Source organism: Pelophylax lessonae (genome assembly GCF_965119305.1).
Source record: "Pelophylax lessonae genome assembly, chromosome: 2".
In the NCBI taxonomy this organism is placed as follows: Eukaryota; Metazoa; Chordata; class Amphibia; order Anura; family Ranidae; genus Pelophylax; species Pelophylax lessonae.
Window position 1 is genome coordinate 49,938,771 of NC_138769.1, and position 16,592 is coordinate 49,955,362.

General features: G+C 47.9%; 1 protein-coding gene across 1 annotated transcript in view; it reads left to right on the top strand.

The window, feature by feature from the left end:
- The first annotated feature begins 1,250 nt into the window (after positions 1-1,250).
- The window catches only part of BACE2 (beta-secretase 2), a 106,318-nt gene continuing 90,976 nt past the window's right edge, over positions 1,251-16,592 (top strand). Inside the window, exon 1 of the mRNA XM_082245628.1 lies at positions 1,251-1,607. Within this exon, the coding sequence (XP_082101754.1) occupies positions 1,341-1,607 (267 nt within the window). The 5' untranslated portion in view covers positions 1,251-1,340. The remainder of the gene's footprint in view (positions 1,608-16,592) is intronic.

The window sequence follows — 16,592 nt, forward strand, 5'->3', positions numbered from 1 at the left end:
TCACCGGCTTGTGAGCCAATAGCCAATATTCTCCCCTGTGTAAAAATGGAGATCAGACGGTTCTACTATGTAGGACCGTTGATCTCTGTTCTTACACCAGTAGCCATGTCCAATCACAGTTAGAAACACGCCCCTAGGACACACTTAACCCCTCCCTCTCCAATACAGTTAACCCCTTCCCTGCCAGTGTCATTTTTACAGTAACAGTGCATATGAATAGCACTGATTACTGCAGTAATGTCACTGGTAACCCCAAAAATGTCAGTCAAGGGTCCGATCTGTCCGCCGCAATGTCGCAGTCCCGCAAAAAGAAATTGCAGATCGCCGCCATTACTCGTTAAAAAAAAAAAAACACCAAAAATGACAAAAATCTTTCCCTTTGTTAATAAACGCAATAACTTTTGCGCAAACCAATCAAAATACGCTTTTTGTGAATTTTTTTTTACCAAACATATGTAGCATGAAACAAATTGGCCGAAAATGTTAAAAAATTTAGATTTTTACATTTTTTTGGGGAATTTCATATGAAAAAATGTGAAAAATATTGTTATTTTTGCAAAATTGACGCTCTTTTTTTGTTTATAGGGCATGATCAAAAAATCGCACAGGTGATCAAATACCACCAAAAGAAAGCTCTGTTTGTGGGAAAAAAAGGACATCAAATTTGTTTAGGTACAGCGTCGCACGACCGCGCAATTGTCAGTTAAAGTCACGCAGTGCCGAATCACAAAATAGGCTCTGGTCAGGAAGGGGGTAAAATCTTCCGGGGCTTAAGTGGTTAAAGTAACGCAGTGTCGTATCGCAAAATATGGCCTGGTCATGGGGGGGGCGTAAATCTTCTAGAGGTCAAGTGGATATTTTTTCTAAAAAAAATATTGTGTTTGTTGCACTCATTTTGTATTGCATTTTTCCCTAAAAAAATGTGTTTAATAAACAGTTGTTAAAATACTTAAAAAATTGTAACTGCCACTATTTTATTCTCTAGGGCATTCACTTTAAGTAAATAAAGAATTGTTTGTGGGGTTTAAAGTAATTTTCTTGCCCAAAAAAAAAATGCTTTTACGTGCAAAGCATGAAAAGATTTGCTATGCGGTGCTATGCGGTGTTATGAAGCTGCGCTATGCAGCGCCCTGCAGTACACATAATCCTCCATGAGAGGGCGCACACACACCTCTCTGAGTTGCTCCTAGGAGTTGGTAACTTTGTGACAAGTTGTAGAAGTTTGTTGCAGACTCCTCCCCGCCATATCCGTTGTTCTATCCCCAGGAGGGGGGTACAGAGGCGATCTCCGGGCGCTGTGTGCCGGGCAGTCATGCGGAGTGTATAGCGGACAGTGGACAATGAGGGGGGCTCTGCACACCCTCACCCTGCTGCTGGCAGTGCTGGGAGGGGCCCGGACCAAATTCTCCTTCCCTCTCCGGATCTCCCCTGCATTGGTCAGCCAGCCCCAGCCTGTGTCCACCACCACTGCCAAGGATATCATGGGGCTGGCCCTGGCCTCCGACCCCAGCGGGAGGATCAACTTCATGACTATGGTCAACAACCTGGAGGGGGACTCTGGCAGGGGGTACTACCTGGAGATGATGATCGGGACCCCCCCACAGACGGTAAGTCACCATACAGGGCATGGGGGGGGGGGGTATATAACAAAAGGCATCAAGGGCTGCTCAACCCTCCAGACAATTGTCAGTGGGTCTGGACAACTAAATCTTTCAACCCCATTGGGGTAGTTAAGGAGTTGTGCAATCCCCCCACCACATTATTAATGGGCTGTGCAATCTCCGCTTCCACTGGGGTAGTCATAGGAGTAGTGCAATCTGCCCATACCCCCCCCCCCACCACCGCCCCCCACCACCATAGGTGTGCACAGCTTATTGCATTAGGGTGTGCACCCCAAATTTTTTTTAAAATGGGCGGTGTCAGTGGGGCAGTAGAGGGCATTAGTGGGGCAGTGGAGGGTGTCAGTGGGGCAGTGGAGGGTGTCAGTGGGGCAGAGGAGGGTGTCAGTGGGGCAGAGGAGGGTGTCAGTGGGGCAGAGGAGGGTGTCAGTGGGGCAGAGGAGTGTGTCAGTGGGGCAGAGGAGTGTGTCAGTGGGGCAGTGGAGGGTGTCAGTGGGGCAGTGGAGGGTGTCAGTGGGGCAGTGGAGGGTGTCAGTGGGGCAGTGGAGGGTTTCAGTGGGGCAGTGGAGGGTGTCAGTGGGGCAGTGGAGGGTGTCAGTGGGGCAGTGGAGGGTGTCAGTGGGGCAGAGGAGGGTGTCAGTGGGGCAGTGGAGGGTGTCAGTGGGGCAGTGGAGGGTGTCAGTGGGGCAGTGGAGGGTGTCAGTGGGGCAGAGGAGGGTGTCAGTGGGGCAGTGGAGGGTGTCAGTGGGGCAGTGGAGGGTGTCAGTGGGGCAGTGGAGGGTGTCAGTGGGGCAGTGGAGGGTGTCAGTGGGGCAGAGGAGGGTGTCAGTGGGGCAGAGGAGGGTGTCAGTGGGGCAGAGGAGGGTGTCAGTGGGGCAGAGGAGGGTGTCAGTGGGGCAGTGGAGGGTGTCAGTGGGGCAGAGGAGTGTGTCAGTGGAGGGTGTCAGTGGGGCAGAGGACGGTGTCAGTGGGGCAGAGGACGGTGTCAGTGGGGCAGAGGACGGTGTCAGTGGGGCAGAGGACGGTGTCAGTGGGGCAGAGGACGGTGTCAGTAGGGTAGAGGACAGCCTACCCCCTCTCCCCCACCCACTGGGTTATTAATGGGGCTGTGCAATCCCCGCTTCCACTGGGGTAGTTGTAGAAGCAGTGCAATCTGCCCCCTACCCATAGGTGTACACAGCCTCTTTGATCAGGGTGTGCACCCCAAATGTATTAATACATGGGCGGTGTACCCAGTCCATTGGTTTAGTTGTGGGGAAGTGCGATGTCCCCTTGCCCTGGGGTAGTTGTAGGAGTAGTGCAATCTCCCCCCCCCCCCCCAGTCCATAGGTTTAATTATGGGGAGGTGCAATGTCCCCTTGCACTGGGGTAGTTGTAGGGCTCCCTTTATCCTGCTGGGGTAGCTGTGGGGGAAGTAACCCCCCTACAACGGAGGCAGTTGTAGGAGTAGTGTACCTTCCCCCTACCCACTGGTTTAGGTATGAGGAAGTGTAATTTCCATTTCCACTGGGGTAGGAGTAGTGCAATTTCCCCCTTTCCCCCCACCCACTGGGTTATTAAAGGGGCAGTGCCATCTTTGCCTTCACTGGGGTAGTTGTAGGGGGCAGTAAAATTGACACCTCCACCCCAATGCCCCAATGGGGTAGTTGTGGTGGCAGCAAAATCCCCTCCCCCTTCTTTCTACTGGGGTTGTTGTAGAGGCTGTGCAATCCCCCCCCCCCCCCCCCCGTCCCGTCCCCATTCACCACCTCACTGGGGCGGTATGATTGCCCTCTACACCCTGTGCTGGTATTCTTTTAGGGGCAGCAAAATCCCCCCCCCCCCCCCCACCGGGGTTGTTGAGGAGGCAGTGCATTTCAGTTTGATTTACAGTCCCAACACCGACCCCCCCCCCCCCCCCCCCCTCGGCTGGCTCTTGTCGGACGAGCCAACCAGCTCCCGGTCAGCGCTCTGACCGAAAAAAACTTACAGCAAGTCATGGGGCAGCTACAGTATGTCCCCCAGTAATTTCCTATTTTACAGAAGCCCCCCCCCCTCCCCCTGGATGTTATAGAATGCATTCTTTGCATGTACCCAATCTATGATGTGGATGTATTTGTTGTTGGTGATTCCTGATTTTCTGACATTGTTTATAAACTGAACTTTGTTTTTCCTTAATAATAATATACAATAATGACAATAATAATGATACATTGTGCCTACTCCCATTACTATACCAAGCAGAAGAGAAGAGTCCCCAGAACCCATCTGAGCTCCTCCTTGGTATACTGGGACCTCTACTGGAGAACCAGACCGGGGGGTCACACGCCAGTCTTTATTTCCCCTTAGTGGGGGGCACTGTACTGGAGAAGATTGCCTCTTCCTCCCCATCCATTATACAAATTCCATGTACAATTTTCCTGTAGGGTCCTTTCACACGGACTCCGTTTTTCTCAGTGGGGGATTGATCCGCTGATCCCCGCTGAGCAGGCGGATGACAGCTCCACCTCCGCGCTCTGTGTGCGGAGACGGAGCTGTCAGATCCCCATTGTCCTCTATGGGGGAATCGGATGAGAACGGACCGCTTGTCTGTTCTCATCTGATCCCATCCGATCCGGCCAGACGGATGGAAAATAATGTTTCCATCCACCTGGATTTCACGGACAGGATTGGATCGGATGGTAGCTGGTGTCAGCGGACATGTCTCCACTGACATCCGCTGCCCCATAGGGGTGCATGGAGCATCCAATCAGGTCTACCTGAAAAACTGACAGGCCAATCGAATCGGATCATTCATGTGAAAGGGGCCTTAGATTTACCAAAACCGTATAATATGAGGACAAACCTAAACACTTCCTATTTGTATGCAATCAGGCAGGCCCTTGCCTACGTAGTAGAAGGTAGATCTAAGGCTCCATTCACATATTGGCATCCCAAGTCGCGGGCGGAATTGCGACCATTCTGCCCCCATTTCCGAATCACAGCAAAACGCAGGATGCCCGCCCAATTCCCGTCACTTCCAATGGCACCCCAAATGCAGGGCGATTTTGCCATGATTGTTGCCCGACGAATCGCAGTAAAACCGCGCAAACAGAAAGGAGGGACTCCTGTCGCTGAAGAAAAAAAAAAAATAGAACTTCTTTTGGGGCGACAGGCATCCTTCGATTCTGTTTGCGTGATTATACAGCGCTTCGTCAGGGGACAAATGCGGCAAAATCTCATCACGTTTAGAGTGCCATTGGAAGAGATGGGAATCGTGCTGGACACCAATATGTGAACGAAGCCTATAGGAAATTGTAGAAGAAAATTGTATAATGTATGTTATATTCATGGGATCTGGGGGAAGAATATAAGGAGGGCCTGAGCATCCTTTTTGGGGTGTGTAGAGTCCATGCAGAGTCCGTACATCCCTGAGATGAGATTTTCGGGGTGCTCTCTATAATGTGTCAGGTGCGGCGTTGATTAAAAAGAAGCAATATTTTTGGGCAGTTTAATCATAACCGTCAGATGTAAATTTCATAGTTTTTTTTAAAAATTCCATAAAACATTTCTTCTCTCTTCTTTCACCACCTATTCTGCCCCGGCTGTGCTGCCTAAACCAGATATGTTGGTGCCCCTTGTACCCAACCAGATATGTGGGTGCCCCTTGTACCCGACCAGATATGTGGGTGCCCCTTGTACCCGACCAGATATGTGGGCGCCCCTTGTACCCAACAAGATATGTGGGCGACCCTTGTACCCAACCACATATGTGGGTGCCCCTTGTACCCAACCAGATATGTGGGTGCCCCTTGTACCCAAACAGATGTGTGCTCTTTGTACCCAACCAGATATGTGGGGGCCCTTTGTACCCAACCAGATATGTGGGTGCCCCCTTGTACCCAACCAGATATGTGGATGCCCCCTTGTACCCAACCAGATATGTGGATGCCCCCTTGTACCCACAGAGTCTCTCCAGAGTTGGTGTTTGTTCCTGTTTAGAACTCCAGTCTTCTATCACTTGGGTTCAGATGATCTCCCTTCAATTCTTGTCCTACAGGCTTAAAGCAGTATTAGCCCCGTTCACATTGGAGCGGCTTGTCATGCGATTTTTACAGGTCGATTCGCATGACAAGTTGCAGCCTATTGCTGGCAATCGCACGGTTCAGATCAGTGCGACCACCGACGCTGCGGTTCCGCATCGATTTGAAAAAGTAGTTCCTGCTCTACTTTTAGCAATTTCGGGTTTTCGGGTGCGACCTGCATAGACGTCTGAGCATGAAGCTGCACAGATGTCTTCCAAGTTGCACGATTCCAAGGCCGCAGTCAGCCTTGTGAACACAGACATCGCATGTGATTCGCACTGCATTGTTGTGGAGATTACATGCGATGTCTGTACAATGTGAATTCAGCCATACAGTTTGTATGGCTGAATTTGCATTGCATTTGCATAAAAATTCTGCAGGAACTTTTTTATTCCCGCGCTGGAATCAGAACACCCAATGCGATCCGATTCCTGTCCGAATTCACAGTTTGCACTGCGATCTGCGAACCGATGTGCATGGACACACAGGATAACATGGAAGGGCGTTTAGAGGCCCCCGGAACAGCAGCTGTAAAGACGTCCCGTGTGGATGAGCCCTAAATCTTTGGATGGATTTGTGAATAGCGTTGTCTGCCATGATGGGTCCGGACACTGGAGGGGATTTCCTATCTCAGGGGAGGTGATAAGCCGGTCACACTGTGTTTGGGTGTCACCGGCCTTTTGTGGCTTTTGTTTGATCTGAAAATAATGAGCCAGAATTAAAGGATTTTCACAGCTCTAATCAGATCTGGGCTGACCTGCAGCCTATAGCCCCGGGTCTCCAAAAAAGCCTTATTATAGAACAAAGGTGCACCACGTGGGGGGAGGGGGAGCAGTTGCAATAAAGTTGACAGTTCAACCAGTAGTATTTTAGTTGCAAATTTCCATTTTTAGAATGTTTGTTGTATTCTCTAATAATTACAGGGGGCAAACTGGTGATGATTTTCGTTTGAGTGACAAGAAATTTTGAAGGAGCTGGATGGCATTTTTTTCTGAATTTTACTGTGTGTAGTTTTATGGGGTAGAGACCAAGGAATGCATTAAAGTAAAACTATAGGCAAAATCTTTTTATTTTTTTATTTTTATTTTTTTATTTTTATTTTTTTTGGATGGATAGAGAGAGGGAGGGTTATAACCCCTGGCATATGATTTTTTGCCATCTGTGTTCCATTGGGGGGTAAATTCATTCACTTCCTGATCCATAGCGAAAACAGGAAATGAGAAAATCCCTGCAAATCTAAGGAACATCCTTGGAGACCTCCAGAGTGTCCACATTGAAAGATCCCCCCCCCCCCCCATTACTTTTCTGGGGACAACCCAAAATTTGGGACTTTCTTTTACAAGAATTTTATTGTGGTTTTGAAACAAAATACCATTAAAGAGGTTGTAAACCTCAGATTTTTTTTTTTTTTAAACGAACACCTGAAAGAAAAACACTTAATGAGCTAGTATGCATCGCATACTAGCTCATTATGAAATACCTAAGAACGAAGCCCCGAAGTGCCGACCGCTCACCTCTCTCATGGGTGACATGTTCTGTCACCCTTCTTCCGGGATTGCGGCATCCGGCCATCTGATTGGCTGGAGCCGCGGTGACGTCACTTCCGCGCATGCGCTTGGGAGCCGACGGTTACGGCACAGGGCTCTGAAGGAACTGCACCAGCGGCCGTTCCTTCAGAGCGCATGCGCCAGTGACGTCACTGGCTGCATGTAATGAAAAATATCTCCTAAACGGTACATGATTAGGAGATATTTACAGTACCTATAGGTAAGCCTTAATATAGGCTTACCTATAGGTACAAGTTGCAGAGGAGGGTTTACTTCCTCTTGAAGGCCCCTTTCACACTTGTGCGACTTGTCCTGTGACTTGGGACTGCCAAGTCGCATGACACATCATACCCCATGATTTCCAATGAGTACCGTGCATTTCTGTGCGATTTTAAGTCGCAGAGACTTCAAAGTAGTCCCTGCACTACTTTTGTCCGACTGATGTGTCAAAATAACAGCAAAATCGCACAACTTTTTAGGTCGCACAAATTCTTTTTTTTTTTTTCTTTTAAACCCTGGAGAGTATACATTACCAGTTGCCGACCAGCCGCCGCAGATATGCGGCAGCAGGTCGGCAGGTTCCCGCAAATCGCTGTACCCGTATGGCGGTTCGCGGGAGCGACCGGGTGTGCACGCGCCCCCTCATTCACCAGTGGGGAAGCTGATCTTCGGGTCCCGGGGCCACGATTGGCGCCGGGCACCCACGATCGCTCCCCATGGAGAGAGAACGGCGGTTTGCCATTGTAAACACGGCAGACCGTTGTTCTCTCTGCTATCAACACAGAGCTCCTGTGTTCCTGCTATTTAGGAACACAGGTCTCTGTGTTGATTCCAAAAGCGCATCCCCGCCCAGGTAAGAAAACACCCCCTAGGCATACATTTAACCCTTTGATCGTCCCTGGTGTTTACCCCTCCCCTGCCAGTGTCATTATTACAGTAAGGCCCCTTTCACACAGCCCCTCCGTTTATCTCAGCAGGGGATCCATCCCCCACTGAGCAGGATGACAGCTGTTCTCTGCGCTGTGTGCGGTGACACAGCTGTCAGGTCCCCATACATCTCTATGGGGGAATCGGATGGGAACAGACAGTCGGTCCGTTCTCATCCGATGCCATCCGATCCGATCCGCTGGACTGATGAAAAATAGGGTTTCCATCTGTCCAGATTTGACGGATCGGATCGGATGTCAGAGGACATGTCTCCGCTGACATCTGATGCCCCATAGAAATGCATGGGGGGACCGTTCAGATCGGCCAAAAAAACGGACAGGCGGATCTGAACAGTCCGCCTGTGTGAAAGAGCCCTAACAATGCATATTTTTAGCACTGATTACTGTAGTAATGTCACTGGTCCCCCAAAGTGTCAAAAATGTCAGTTAGTGGGCCGATCTGTCCGCCGCAATGTCGCAGTCCCACTAAAAATCGCAGAACACCGCCATTGCTAGAAAAAAAAAAAATAAACAAATAAATAGAAATCACATAAATCTTTCCCCTAGTTTGTAGATGCAATAACTTCTGCGCAAACCAATCAAAATACACTTATTGCGATTTTTTTTTTTTTTTTTTTTTTTTCTTTTTTTTTTTTTTACGTAAAATATGTAGCAGAATACAAATTGGCCTAAAATTATGAAAAAATTTGATTTTTAAATTTTTTTTTTTTATTGGGAATGTTATATAGCAGAAAGTAAAAAATAGTGTTTTTTTTTTTCAGAATTGTCGCTCTTTTTTTGTTTATAGCGCAAAAAATAAAAATCGCACAGGTGATCAAATACCACCAAAAGAAATCTTTATTTGTGGGGGGAAAAAAAGATCTCCATTTTATTTGTCGAACTACCGCGCAATTGTCAGTTAAAGTAACGCAGTGCCGAATCGCAAAAAATGGCCTGGTCATTAAGGGGACAAATCCTTCCGGTCCAGAAGTGGTTAAACAATGCAGTCCTGTATCGCAAAAAATGGCCTGGTCATTAACCACTTCCCGCAAACCGACGTGCCTGTGATTGTACCGGGATGATGCCCTCACCCTGTTACCATTTTTTTTAGAGCCGGCGGTCGGCTTTCTGGAGATCACCGATGCGGCTCAGCAGCTGCTCGGCCATTATCCCAGTAAGCAGGAGGGGACATCGTCATCCTAATTATCCCCCCCCCCCCCCCACACCTTCCGCGGCTCTGCCCGGGTCTCCCGTCCCACCAGGAGACCTGAACAACCAGCCGGCATGTCCACCGGCTGGTTGGAGTCCCGAACGAAGCTGGATTCGGTTTCAATCGGGTCTCTGATCAGGTAACTTGGAGGCAACAGGACAACGTCACTTCCCGTTTGCTTGGCTGCCTACGGTGCTGAATTAAAAAAAAGTGTCCGTATTAAAAAATGCAGATTTTGGCATTTTGAATACATTGAAGTGCAGAGGAGGGGTTTGGGGTCTTTTAGACCCCCGATCCCTCCATAAAGAGTACCTGTCACTGCCTATTACTGTCACAAAGGATGTTTACATTCCTTGTGACAGCAATAAAAGTGATCAGATGATTTTTTTTGTTAAAAAATAAAATGGCAAAAAACATTTTTTTTAAAGTGCCCCTGTCGCCGTGAGTTCACGCACCAAGAAAAACGCATACGTAAGTCGTGCCCGCGACTGTAAACGGTTTTCAAATCACACATGTGAGGCATCGCCATGATCACAAGAGCGAGAGCAATAATTCTAGCAGAAACCTCCTCTGTAAGTCTAAACTGGTAACCGTTAAAGATTTTTTAAATGTCGCCTATGGAGATTTTTAAGTACCGTAGTTTTGTTGCCATTCCACGAGTGTGCGCAATTTTAAACCACAACATGTTAAGTATTTATTTACTTGGAGTGACATCATCATTCACAATATACCAACAATATACAAAAAAATTGGGCTAACTTTACTGTTTAGGTTTTTTTTTTTTTTTTTTTTTAATTCAGTGAAATTTATTTATTTTTTAAAAAAAAGTTGCGTTTGAAAGACCGCTGCGCAAATACCGTGTGACAAAAAATATTACAATGACTGCCATTTTAGTCTTTGCTAAAAAAAAAAATATATATATATATATATATATATATATATATATATATATATATATATATATATATATATAATATGTGTGTAATATATAATAATGTTTGGGGGTTCAAACAAATTTTCTAGCAAAAAAAACTGATTTTAACTTATAAACAACGTATCAGAAATAGGTCTGGTCCTTAAGTGGTGAAGGGGGTAAAATCTTCCGGAGCTAAAGTGGTTAAATAATTTGATTTTTTTTTTTTTTTTTTTTATTATTTTTTTTTTTATCCAGTATTTTTTTTAAAGTTGGTGACAGGTTCCCTTTAAAGTCCCCGTTCCATTCTATAGATTGGATCCCATGGCTGCCTTTCCTTGTGGAGAAGATTGTGCCGGGACGGAGCCGGATTCCAGGATCGGAGGCTGAGCAGAACTCTCTGATTGTGTAAACATGTTCTCTTGTACGGGAAGGTACGGCCTGTACACATGAAAGGCAGGGAGCTGTACAGAGAACACAGCCAGGGGCCACATCATTCCTTTCCCAACCTGCCTAATGGCAGCAAGTATGCAGAGAGCGGAGGACGCCAGGTAGTGGGCCGGGGTGTTGGGCCTGGGGCGGTGGGCCGGGGCGGCCCCTTCTCGTCGGCTCTTCCTGTATTATAATGATCTTTTGGCCACTTTCAGCTTGTTTAGATCTTTTGTGGATACATTTTATATCCGAGCCAAGTGAGTGAATCATGGGTTTAGCTGAGTTCTCTTTGGAGAGCGTCACAAAAGGGTTCAAATTTCTTCTGGGAATCCGCTTAAAGCAAAGCAAACACGGTCACCCTACTGACTTAAAGGATAACTCCACTTTTGTGGCAAATAAAAAAAATAAAAAATATAGGGTATACAATTGCGACACAAGTCATATTGTAATTGAATGTTATTAACTACTTTAATACCGAGCACTTTTACCCCCCTTCCTGTCCAGGCCAATTTTCAGCATTCAGCGCTGTTATACTTTGAATGACAGTTGGCGTGGTCATACTACGCTGTATCCAAATAGATTTTTTTATAATTTTCTTCACACAAATAGAGCTTTCTTTTGGTCGTATTTAATCGCCACTGGGTTTTTTATTTTTTGCAAAAAAAAATGAAAAAAAGCCAAAAATCTCGAAGAAAAAAAAGGTTTTTCTTAGTTTGTCTGAAAATGTTGTAAAAAAAGTCATTTTTTATCCTTCACTGATGTGTGCTGGTGAGGCTGCACTGATGTGTGCTGGTGAGGCTGCACTGATGTGTGCTGGTGAGGCTGCACTGATGTGTGCTGGTGAGGCTGCACTGATGTGTGCTGGTGAGGCTGCACTGATGTGTGCTGGTGAGGCTGCACTGATGTGTGCTGGTGGGGCTGCACTGATGTGTGCTGGTGGGGCTGCACTGATGTGTGCTGGTGAGGCTGCAGTGTTGGGCGCTGGTGAGGCTGCGCTGATGTGTGCTGGTGGGGCTGCGCTGATGTGTGCTGGTGGGGCTGCGCTGATGTGTGCTGGTGGGGCTGCGCTGATGTGTGCTGGTGGGGCTGCGCTGATGTGTGCTGGTGGGGCTGCGCTGATGTGTGCTGGTGAGGCTGCGCTGCTGGGCGCAGGTGAGGCTGCGCTGCTGGGCGCAGGTGAGGCTGCGCTGTTGGGCGCAGGTGAGGCTGCGCTGGTGGGGCGGCCCCTGTTGGGCAATACTGATGGGCACTGAAAGGCAGCACTGATGGGCACTGAAAGGCAGCACTGATGGGCACTGAAAGGCAGCACTGATGGGCACTGAAAGGCAGCACTGATGGGAACTGATGGGCACTGAAAGGCAGCACTGATGGGAACTGATGGGCACTGAAAGGCAGCACTGATGGGAACTGATGGGCACTGAAAGGCAGCACTGATGGGAACTGATTGGCTGAACTGATTGGCATCGACTGGCGGCACTGTTGGGGCTGCATTGTAATCAGTGCCCTGATTACCTTTACATGCATTCCCTGTGAGGAGATGCCCCCTATTCGCTCTCCTCACCTTACACTTGAAGAAAAAAAAAGTTTTTCTTAGTTTGTCAGAAAATGTAAAAAAGTCATTTTTTATCCTTCACTGATGTGCGCTGGTGAGGCTGCACTGATGTGCGCTGGTGAGGCTGCACTGATGTGCGCTGGTGAGGCTGCACTGATGTGCGCTGGTGAGGCGGCACTGATGTGCGCTGGTGGGGCGGCACAGATGTGCGCTGGTGGGGCGGCACAGATGTGCGCTGGTGAGGCTGCACTGTTGTGAGGCTGCACTGTTGGGCGCTGGTGGGGCTGCACTGTTGGGCGCTGGTGGGGCTGCACTGATGGGCGCTGGTGGGGCTGCACTGATGGGCGCTGGTGGGGCTGCACTGATGGGCGTTGATGGGGCGGCCCCTGTTGGGCGTTGGTGGGGCGGCCCCTGTTGGGCAATACTGATGGGCACTGATTGGCTGAACTGATGGGCACTGAAAGGTAGCACTGATTGGCACAGACTGACGGCACTGTTGGGGCTGCATTGTAATCAGTGCCCTGATTACCTTTACATGCATTCCCTGTGAGGAGATGCCGCCTATTCGCTCTCCTCACCTTACACTCTGTCAGTGCGAGAGAGGAAAAGCCGATAAACAGCACTTCCTTGTTTACATGTGATTGGCTGTGATTGGACTCAGCCGATCACATAGTTAAAGAGCCGCAGCCTTGGCTCTTTGCTGAGATCGGGGTCGCACCGTGTCGCAGGAACACAGTGAACCCGCGATTGTGCCTTAACTGGACGCCGTCATATGACAGAATGAGAGCCGCACCTCTTTGCCGTCATTTGACGGCAGGCGGGTGGCAAGTGGGTAAAAATGACCTTTCCTTTTCAATCTGCAGGGGTGTAATTTTCTGAAAATGCAATATGGCTGCCTGGAGCTGTTCTGTACACAGAATGTATACTGACCACTTGTGTGATTGGCTCACCAATTTTCCCAGAACCCGGCACTAAGATACAAGTCAGATTTCCGGCATCCCCTGCAACAAAAATGGCATTTCTGGTGAGATATTCCCAAAGGCAAATCCTGTCTAAAGGGACACTTTTCTCATTAGAACCCTGCAGGTGCAGCAGGTGCTTGATGATTATAAAAATCACTTCCATACATATTTACTCAGCACTTCTTCAGTTACTTCCCGGTTTCTTGCATAGGTAAATGTCCTACATCCCAGGAGTCTTCAGGAAGGGAGAACGTTTTTTTTTCTCAGCTAAGCACACCCTCCTGCCTGCATGCCTGAGTTAAGGGCATATGAATTCCAGGAAGTAAATGCTGCATGAATCATTTGTCTATACTCCATGGCCATGAACCGAAATGCTAGGGGGTTGTTTTTCAAACTGATTTCTCAACAAAATAAAACATGGAGACATGGATGGGGGAGTTTGCTTTGAATATTGAAAATGAAGTAAAGTTCATCTTTTGTAACATATTACAGATGTGCTGGCCCCCCACACCACAATGCAGTGCACTGATTCTGACAGCTAGCGGGGGATCTTCTCCTCCTCGCTAGCTGTCACAATCTGCAAAAACGCGGGGGCTCCGCCTGCCTGCGTCATCCATTCACAGTGTTTTGTAAATGGGAAAACTACAAGTCCCAACAGCCTTTGTGGCTGCCAGCTTGTAGTTCTATCTCCAATAAATACCATATAACTGCCTGTATCAGAGGTACAACCAGACAGATACACAGACAGTCTGCAGGATCTTGGCATTACACCTGCTGATCGTGGGTGCAATGCTTTACAGTTCCATTACAAATAAAATAATTAGTGCATATTTTTTACACTGCGGCAGGCAGCTGCTCCTGCGCAAACCGAGGTAGGTATACGTCAGTCACGCGCCTGCAGCTAGGGGGCGAGCGCGTCCCGCCCCCGCTCGTCAGTGGGGACTTGATGTGCTGGGCAGGCGGATCCGATTGCCGCCTGACACCCGCGATCGTTCCCTGCTGAGAGAGAAGGACGGTCGGCTGTTGTAAACACAGCTGACCGTTCTTCTCTCTGGAATGACCACAGAGTGCCTGTGATCCTTCTATATAGGAACACAGGTCTCTGTGATCATTTCACATGCCATGCCTCCATACAGTTCGAAACGCGCCCCTAGGTACACATTTAACCCTTTGATCACCCACAGGGTTAACCCCTTCCCTGCCAGTGTCATTATTACAGTAACAGTGCATATGTATAGCACTGATTACTGAAGTAATGTCACTGGTACCCCCAAAAGTGTCAAAAATGTCAGTTAGGGGTCCGATCTGTCCGCCGCAATGTCGTAGTCCCGATAAAAATCCCAGATCGCCGCCATTACTAGTAAAAAAAAAAAAAAAAGACAAATCTTTCCCCTAGTTTGTAGAAGTGATAACGTTTGCGCAAGCCAATCAAAATATATTGCTTATATTGCTATTTTTTTTTTTTTCACCAAAAACCAAAAATATGTAGCAGAATACAAATTGGCCTAAAATAATGAAAAAAAAAAAAAATATATATATATATATATATATAATTATTATTATTATTATTTTTTTTTTTTTGGGAATGTTCTATAGCAGAATGTGAAAAATATTGTTTTGTTTTTTTTTTGTTTTTTCTTTCAGAATTGTCGCTTTTTTTTTTTTTTTGTTTATAGCGCAAAATCTAAAAATCGCACAGGTGATCAAATACCACCAAAAGAAAGCTCTATTTGTGGGGAGAAAAGGAAATCAATTTTATTTCGGTACAGCGTCGCACGACCGCGCAATTGTCCAATAAATTAACGCAGTGCCGAATCGCAAAAAAAATGGCTTGGTCATTAAGGGGGGGTAAATCCTTCCAGTTCAGAAGTGGGTTTTGGTGCCCAGATGCTGTGAAGATCCCCTTCAACCTTTAGGGTACATTATGTACTTTGGCTCTATGCCCTCTTTCCCCGCATATTCCCCCACTACCATCACAGTACAATTTTCTTCAATTTTTTTTTTTTTTTCCGGAGGGTTGAAGAGGACCAGGATGGGGGCTCTGGACACCTGAACGGTGGATCGATGCAGGACAATGCTGGATCTGCCAGGCAGGTGACTGCATATTTTGAATTTAACCCAGAATACTGGGGGGCGGGGGGGTTTAGAGGGGAGTGCCATCTTAAGGGCATTAAAGGGCCCCGGACAATGCAGTGCATTGAGGCCCCGCCTACACAATCACCCACGAGAATAAAAATGCAAATTATTGTTAACGATATATTTATTGGTACAGCAGTGCCAAGCTAATGACAGCTTCCAAGTTCGGCGGCTGGGTCCGGTGAACACACACATGGACGGGAGTCAGACTCCACTGTCCTGTGTGTTCCTGTTACCATGGGGGTGGACGGGCATTCCTGCACTTGTGGGCTCCCCCTCCATGGCCTCAGTGGCCTGACAGCAGCGCAGGGCCGACAGGCACTTGCCACCTGCTAAGTTCGGTGGCGTGATGCACACGGGAATCGGGACTAATGCTTGGCTGGGGCTGGGCGGGCCCTCGGCAAGTGGGGCCCCAGGGCAACTGCCCAGCGTGCATATTCGGTAAGATGGGCCTGATAGAGGGGAATCAATAGGGGGTCAGTAAGTTCCACTTTATTTGCTTTCTGTAATCAGTAGTTGTTAGCACTTTCCCATGTGAGCTCCATCACATAGCCTGCTTTGGAAGGAGTTGGTTTCATGGTCTATGTGACATTTGTCTCTCTCGGCATTTCCCTTTTTTCTGAGGTTCTGAGGAATAAAGACATTTCTGGTCAGTGAGATGTAAAGCTCCGAGTCATGAGCTTCCATGTGATCATCAGAGACTCTCCGGAATCTCTCAGCTGATGGTGCCGCACACAGAGGTCAGTGTTCAAATCTCAAGACCCACCCAACAAGACCTGAAGGATTCTCAAATGAGTTTTATCACCTGACATTCCCCATGTGCCTGACATAGCATGTGACTTCTGCCAGCCGTTGTGATGTCATTGTAGAATGCAGTGTGAGAGTCGCACAATGGGAACAGAAATGTCTCTTTACACAAGTCAGCCATAACTTTATGACTTTAAACCCTAAAAAAAAAAAAAAAAAAAAGGAGAAAAAAAAAACTTGTTAAGACAAAGGCATAATGAGCTAGTGTGCATCGCATACTAGCTCATTATGAAATACTTCCCTTAAAACAAAGCCCTCGCAGTGCCGCCCGCTCAGTGACAGGACGGCCAACATGCCCGCCCGCCCTGCTACCTTGTTCGCGTCCTCTGGCCATCTGATTGGCCGGAGGCGCGACTACATCACTCCCGCGCATGCGCACGGGAGCTGCCGTTCACGGCACGGGGCTCTGAAGGAACAGCACGGGTGGCCGTTCCTTCAGAGCACA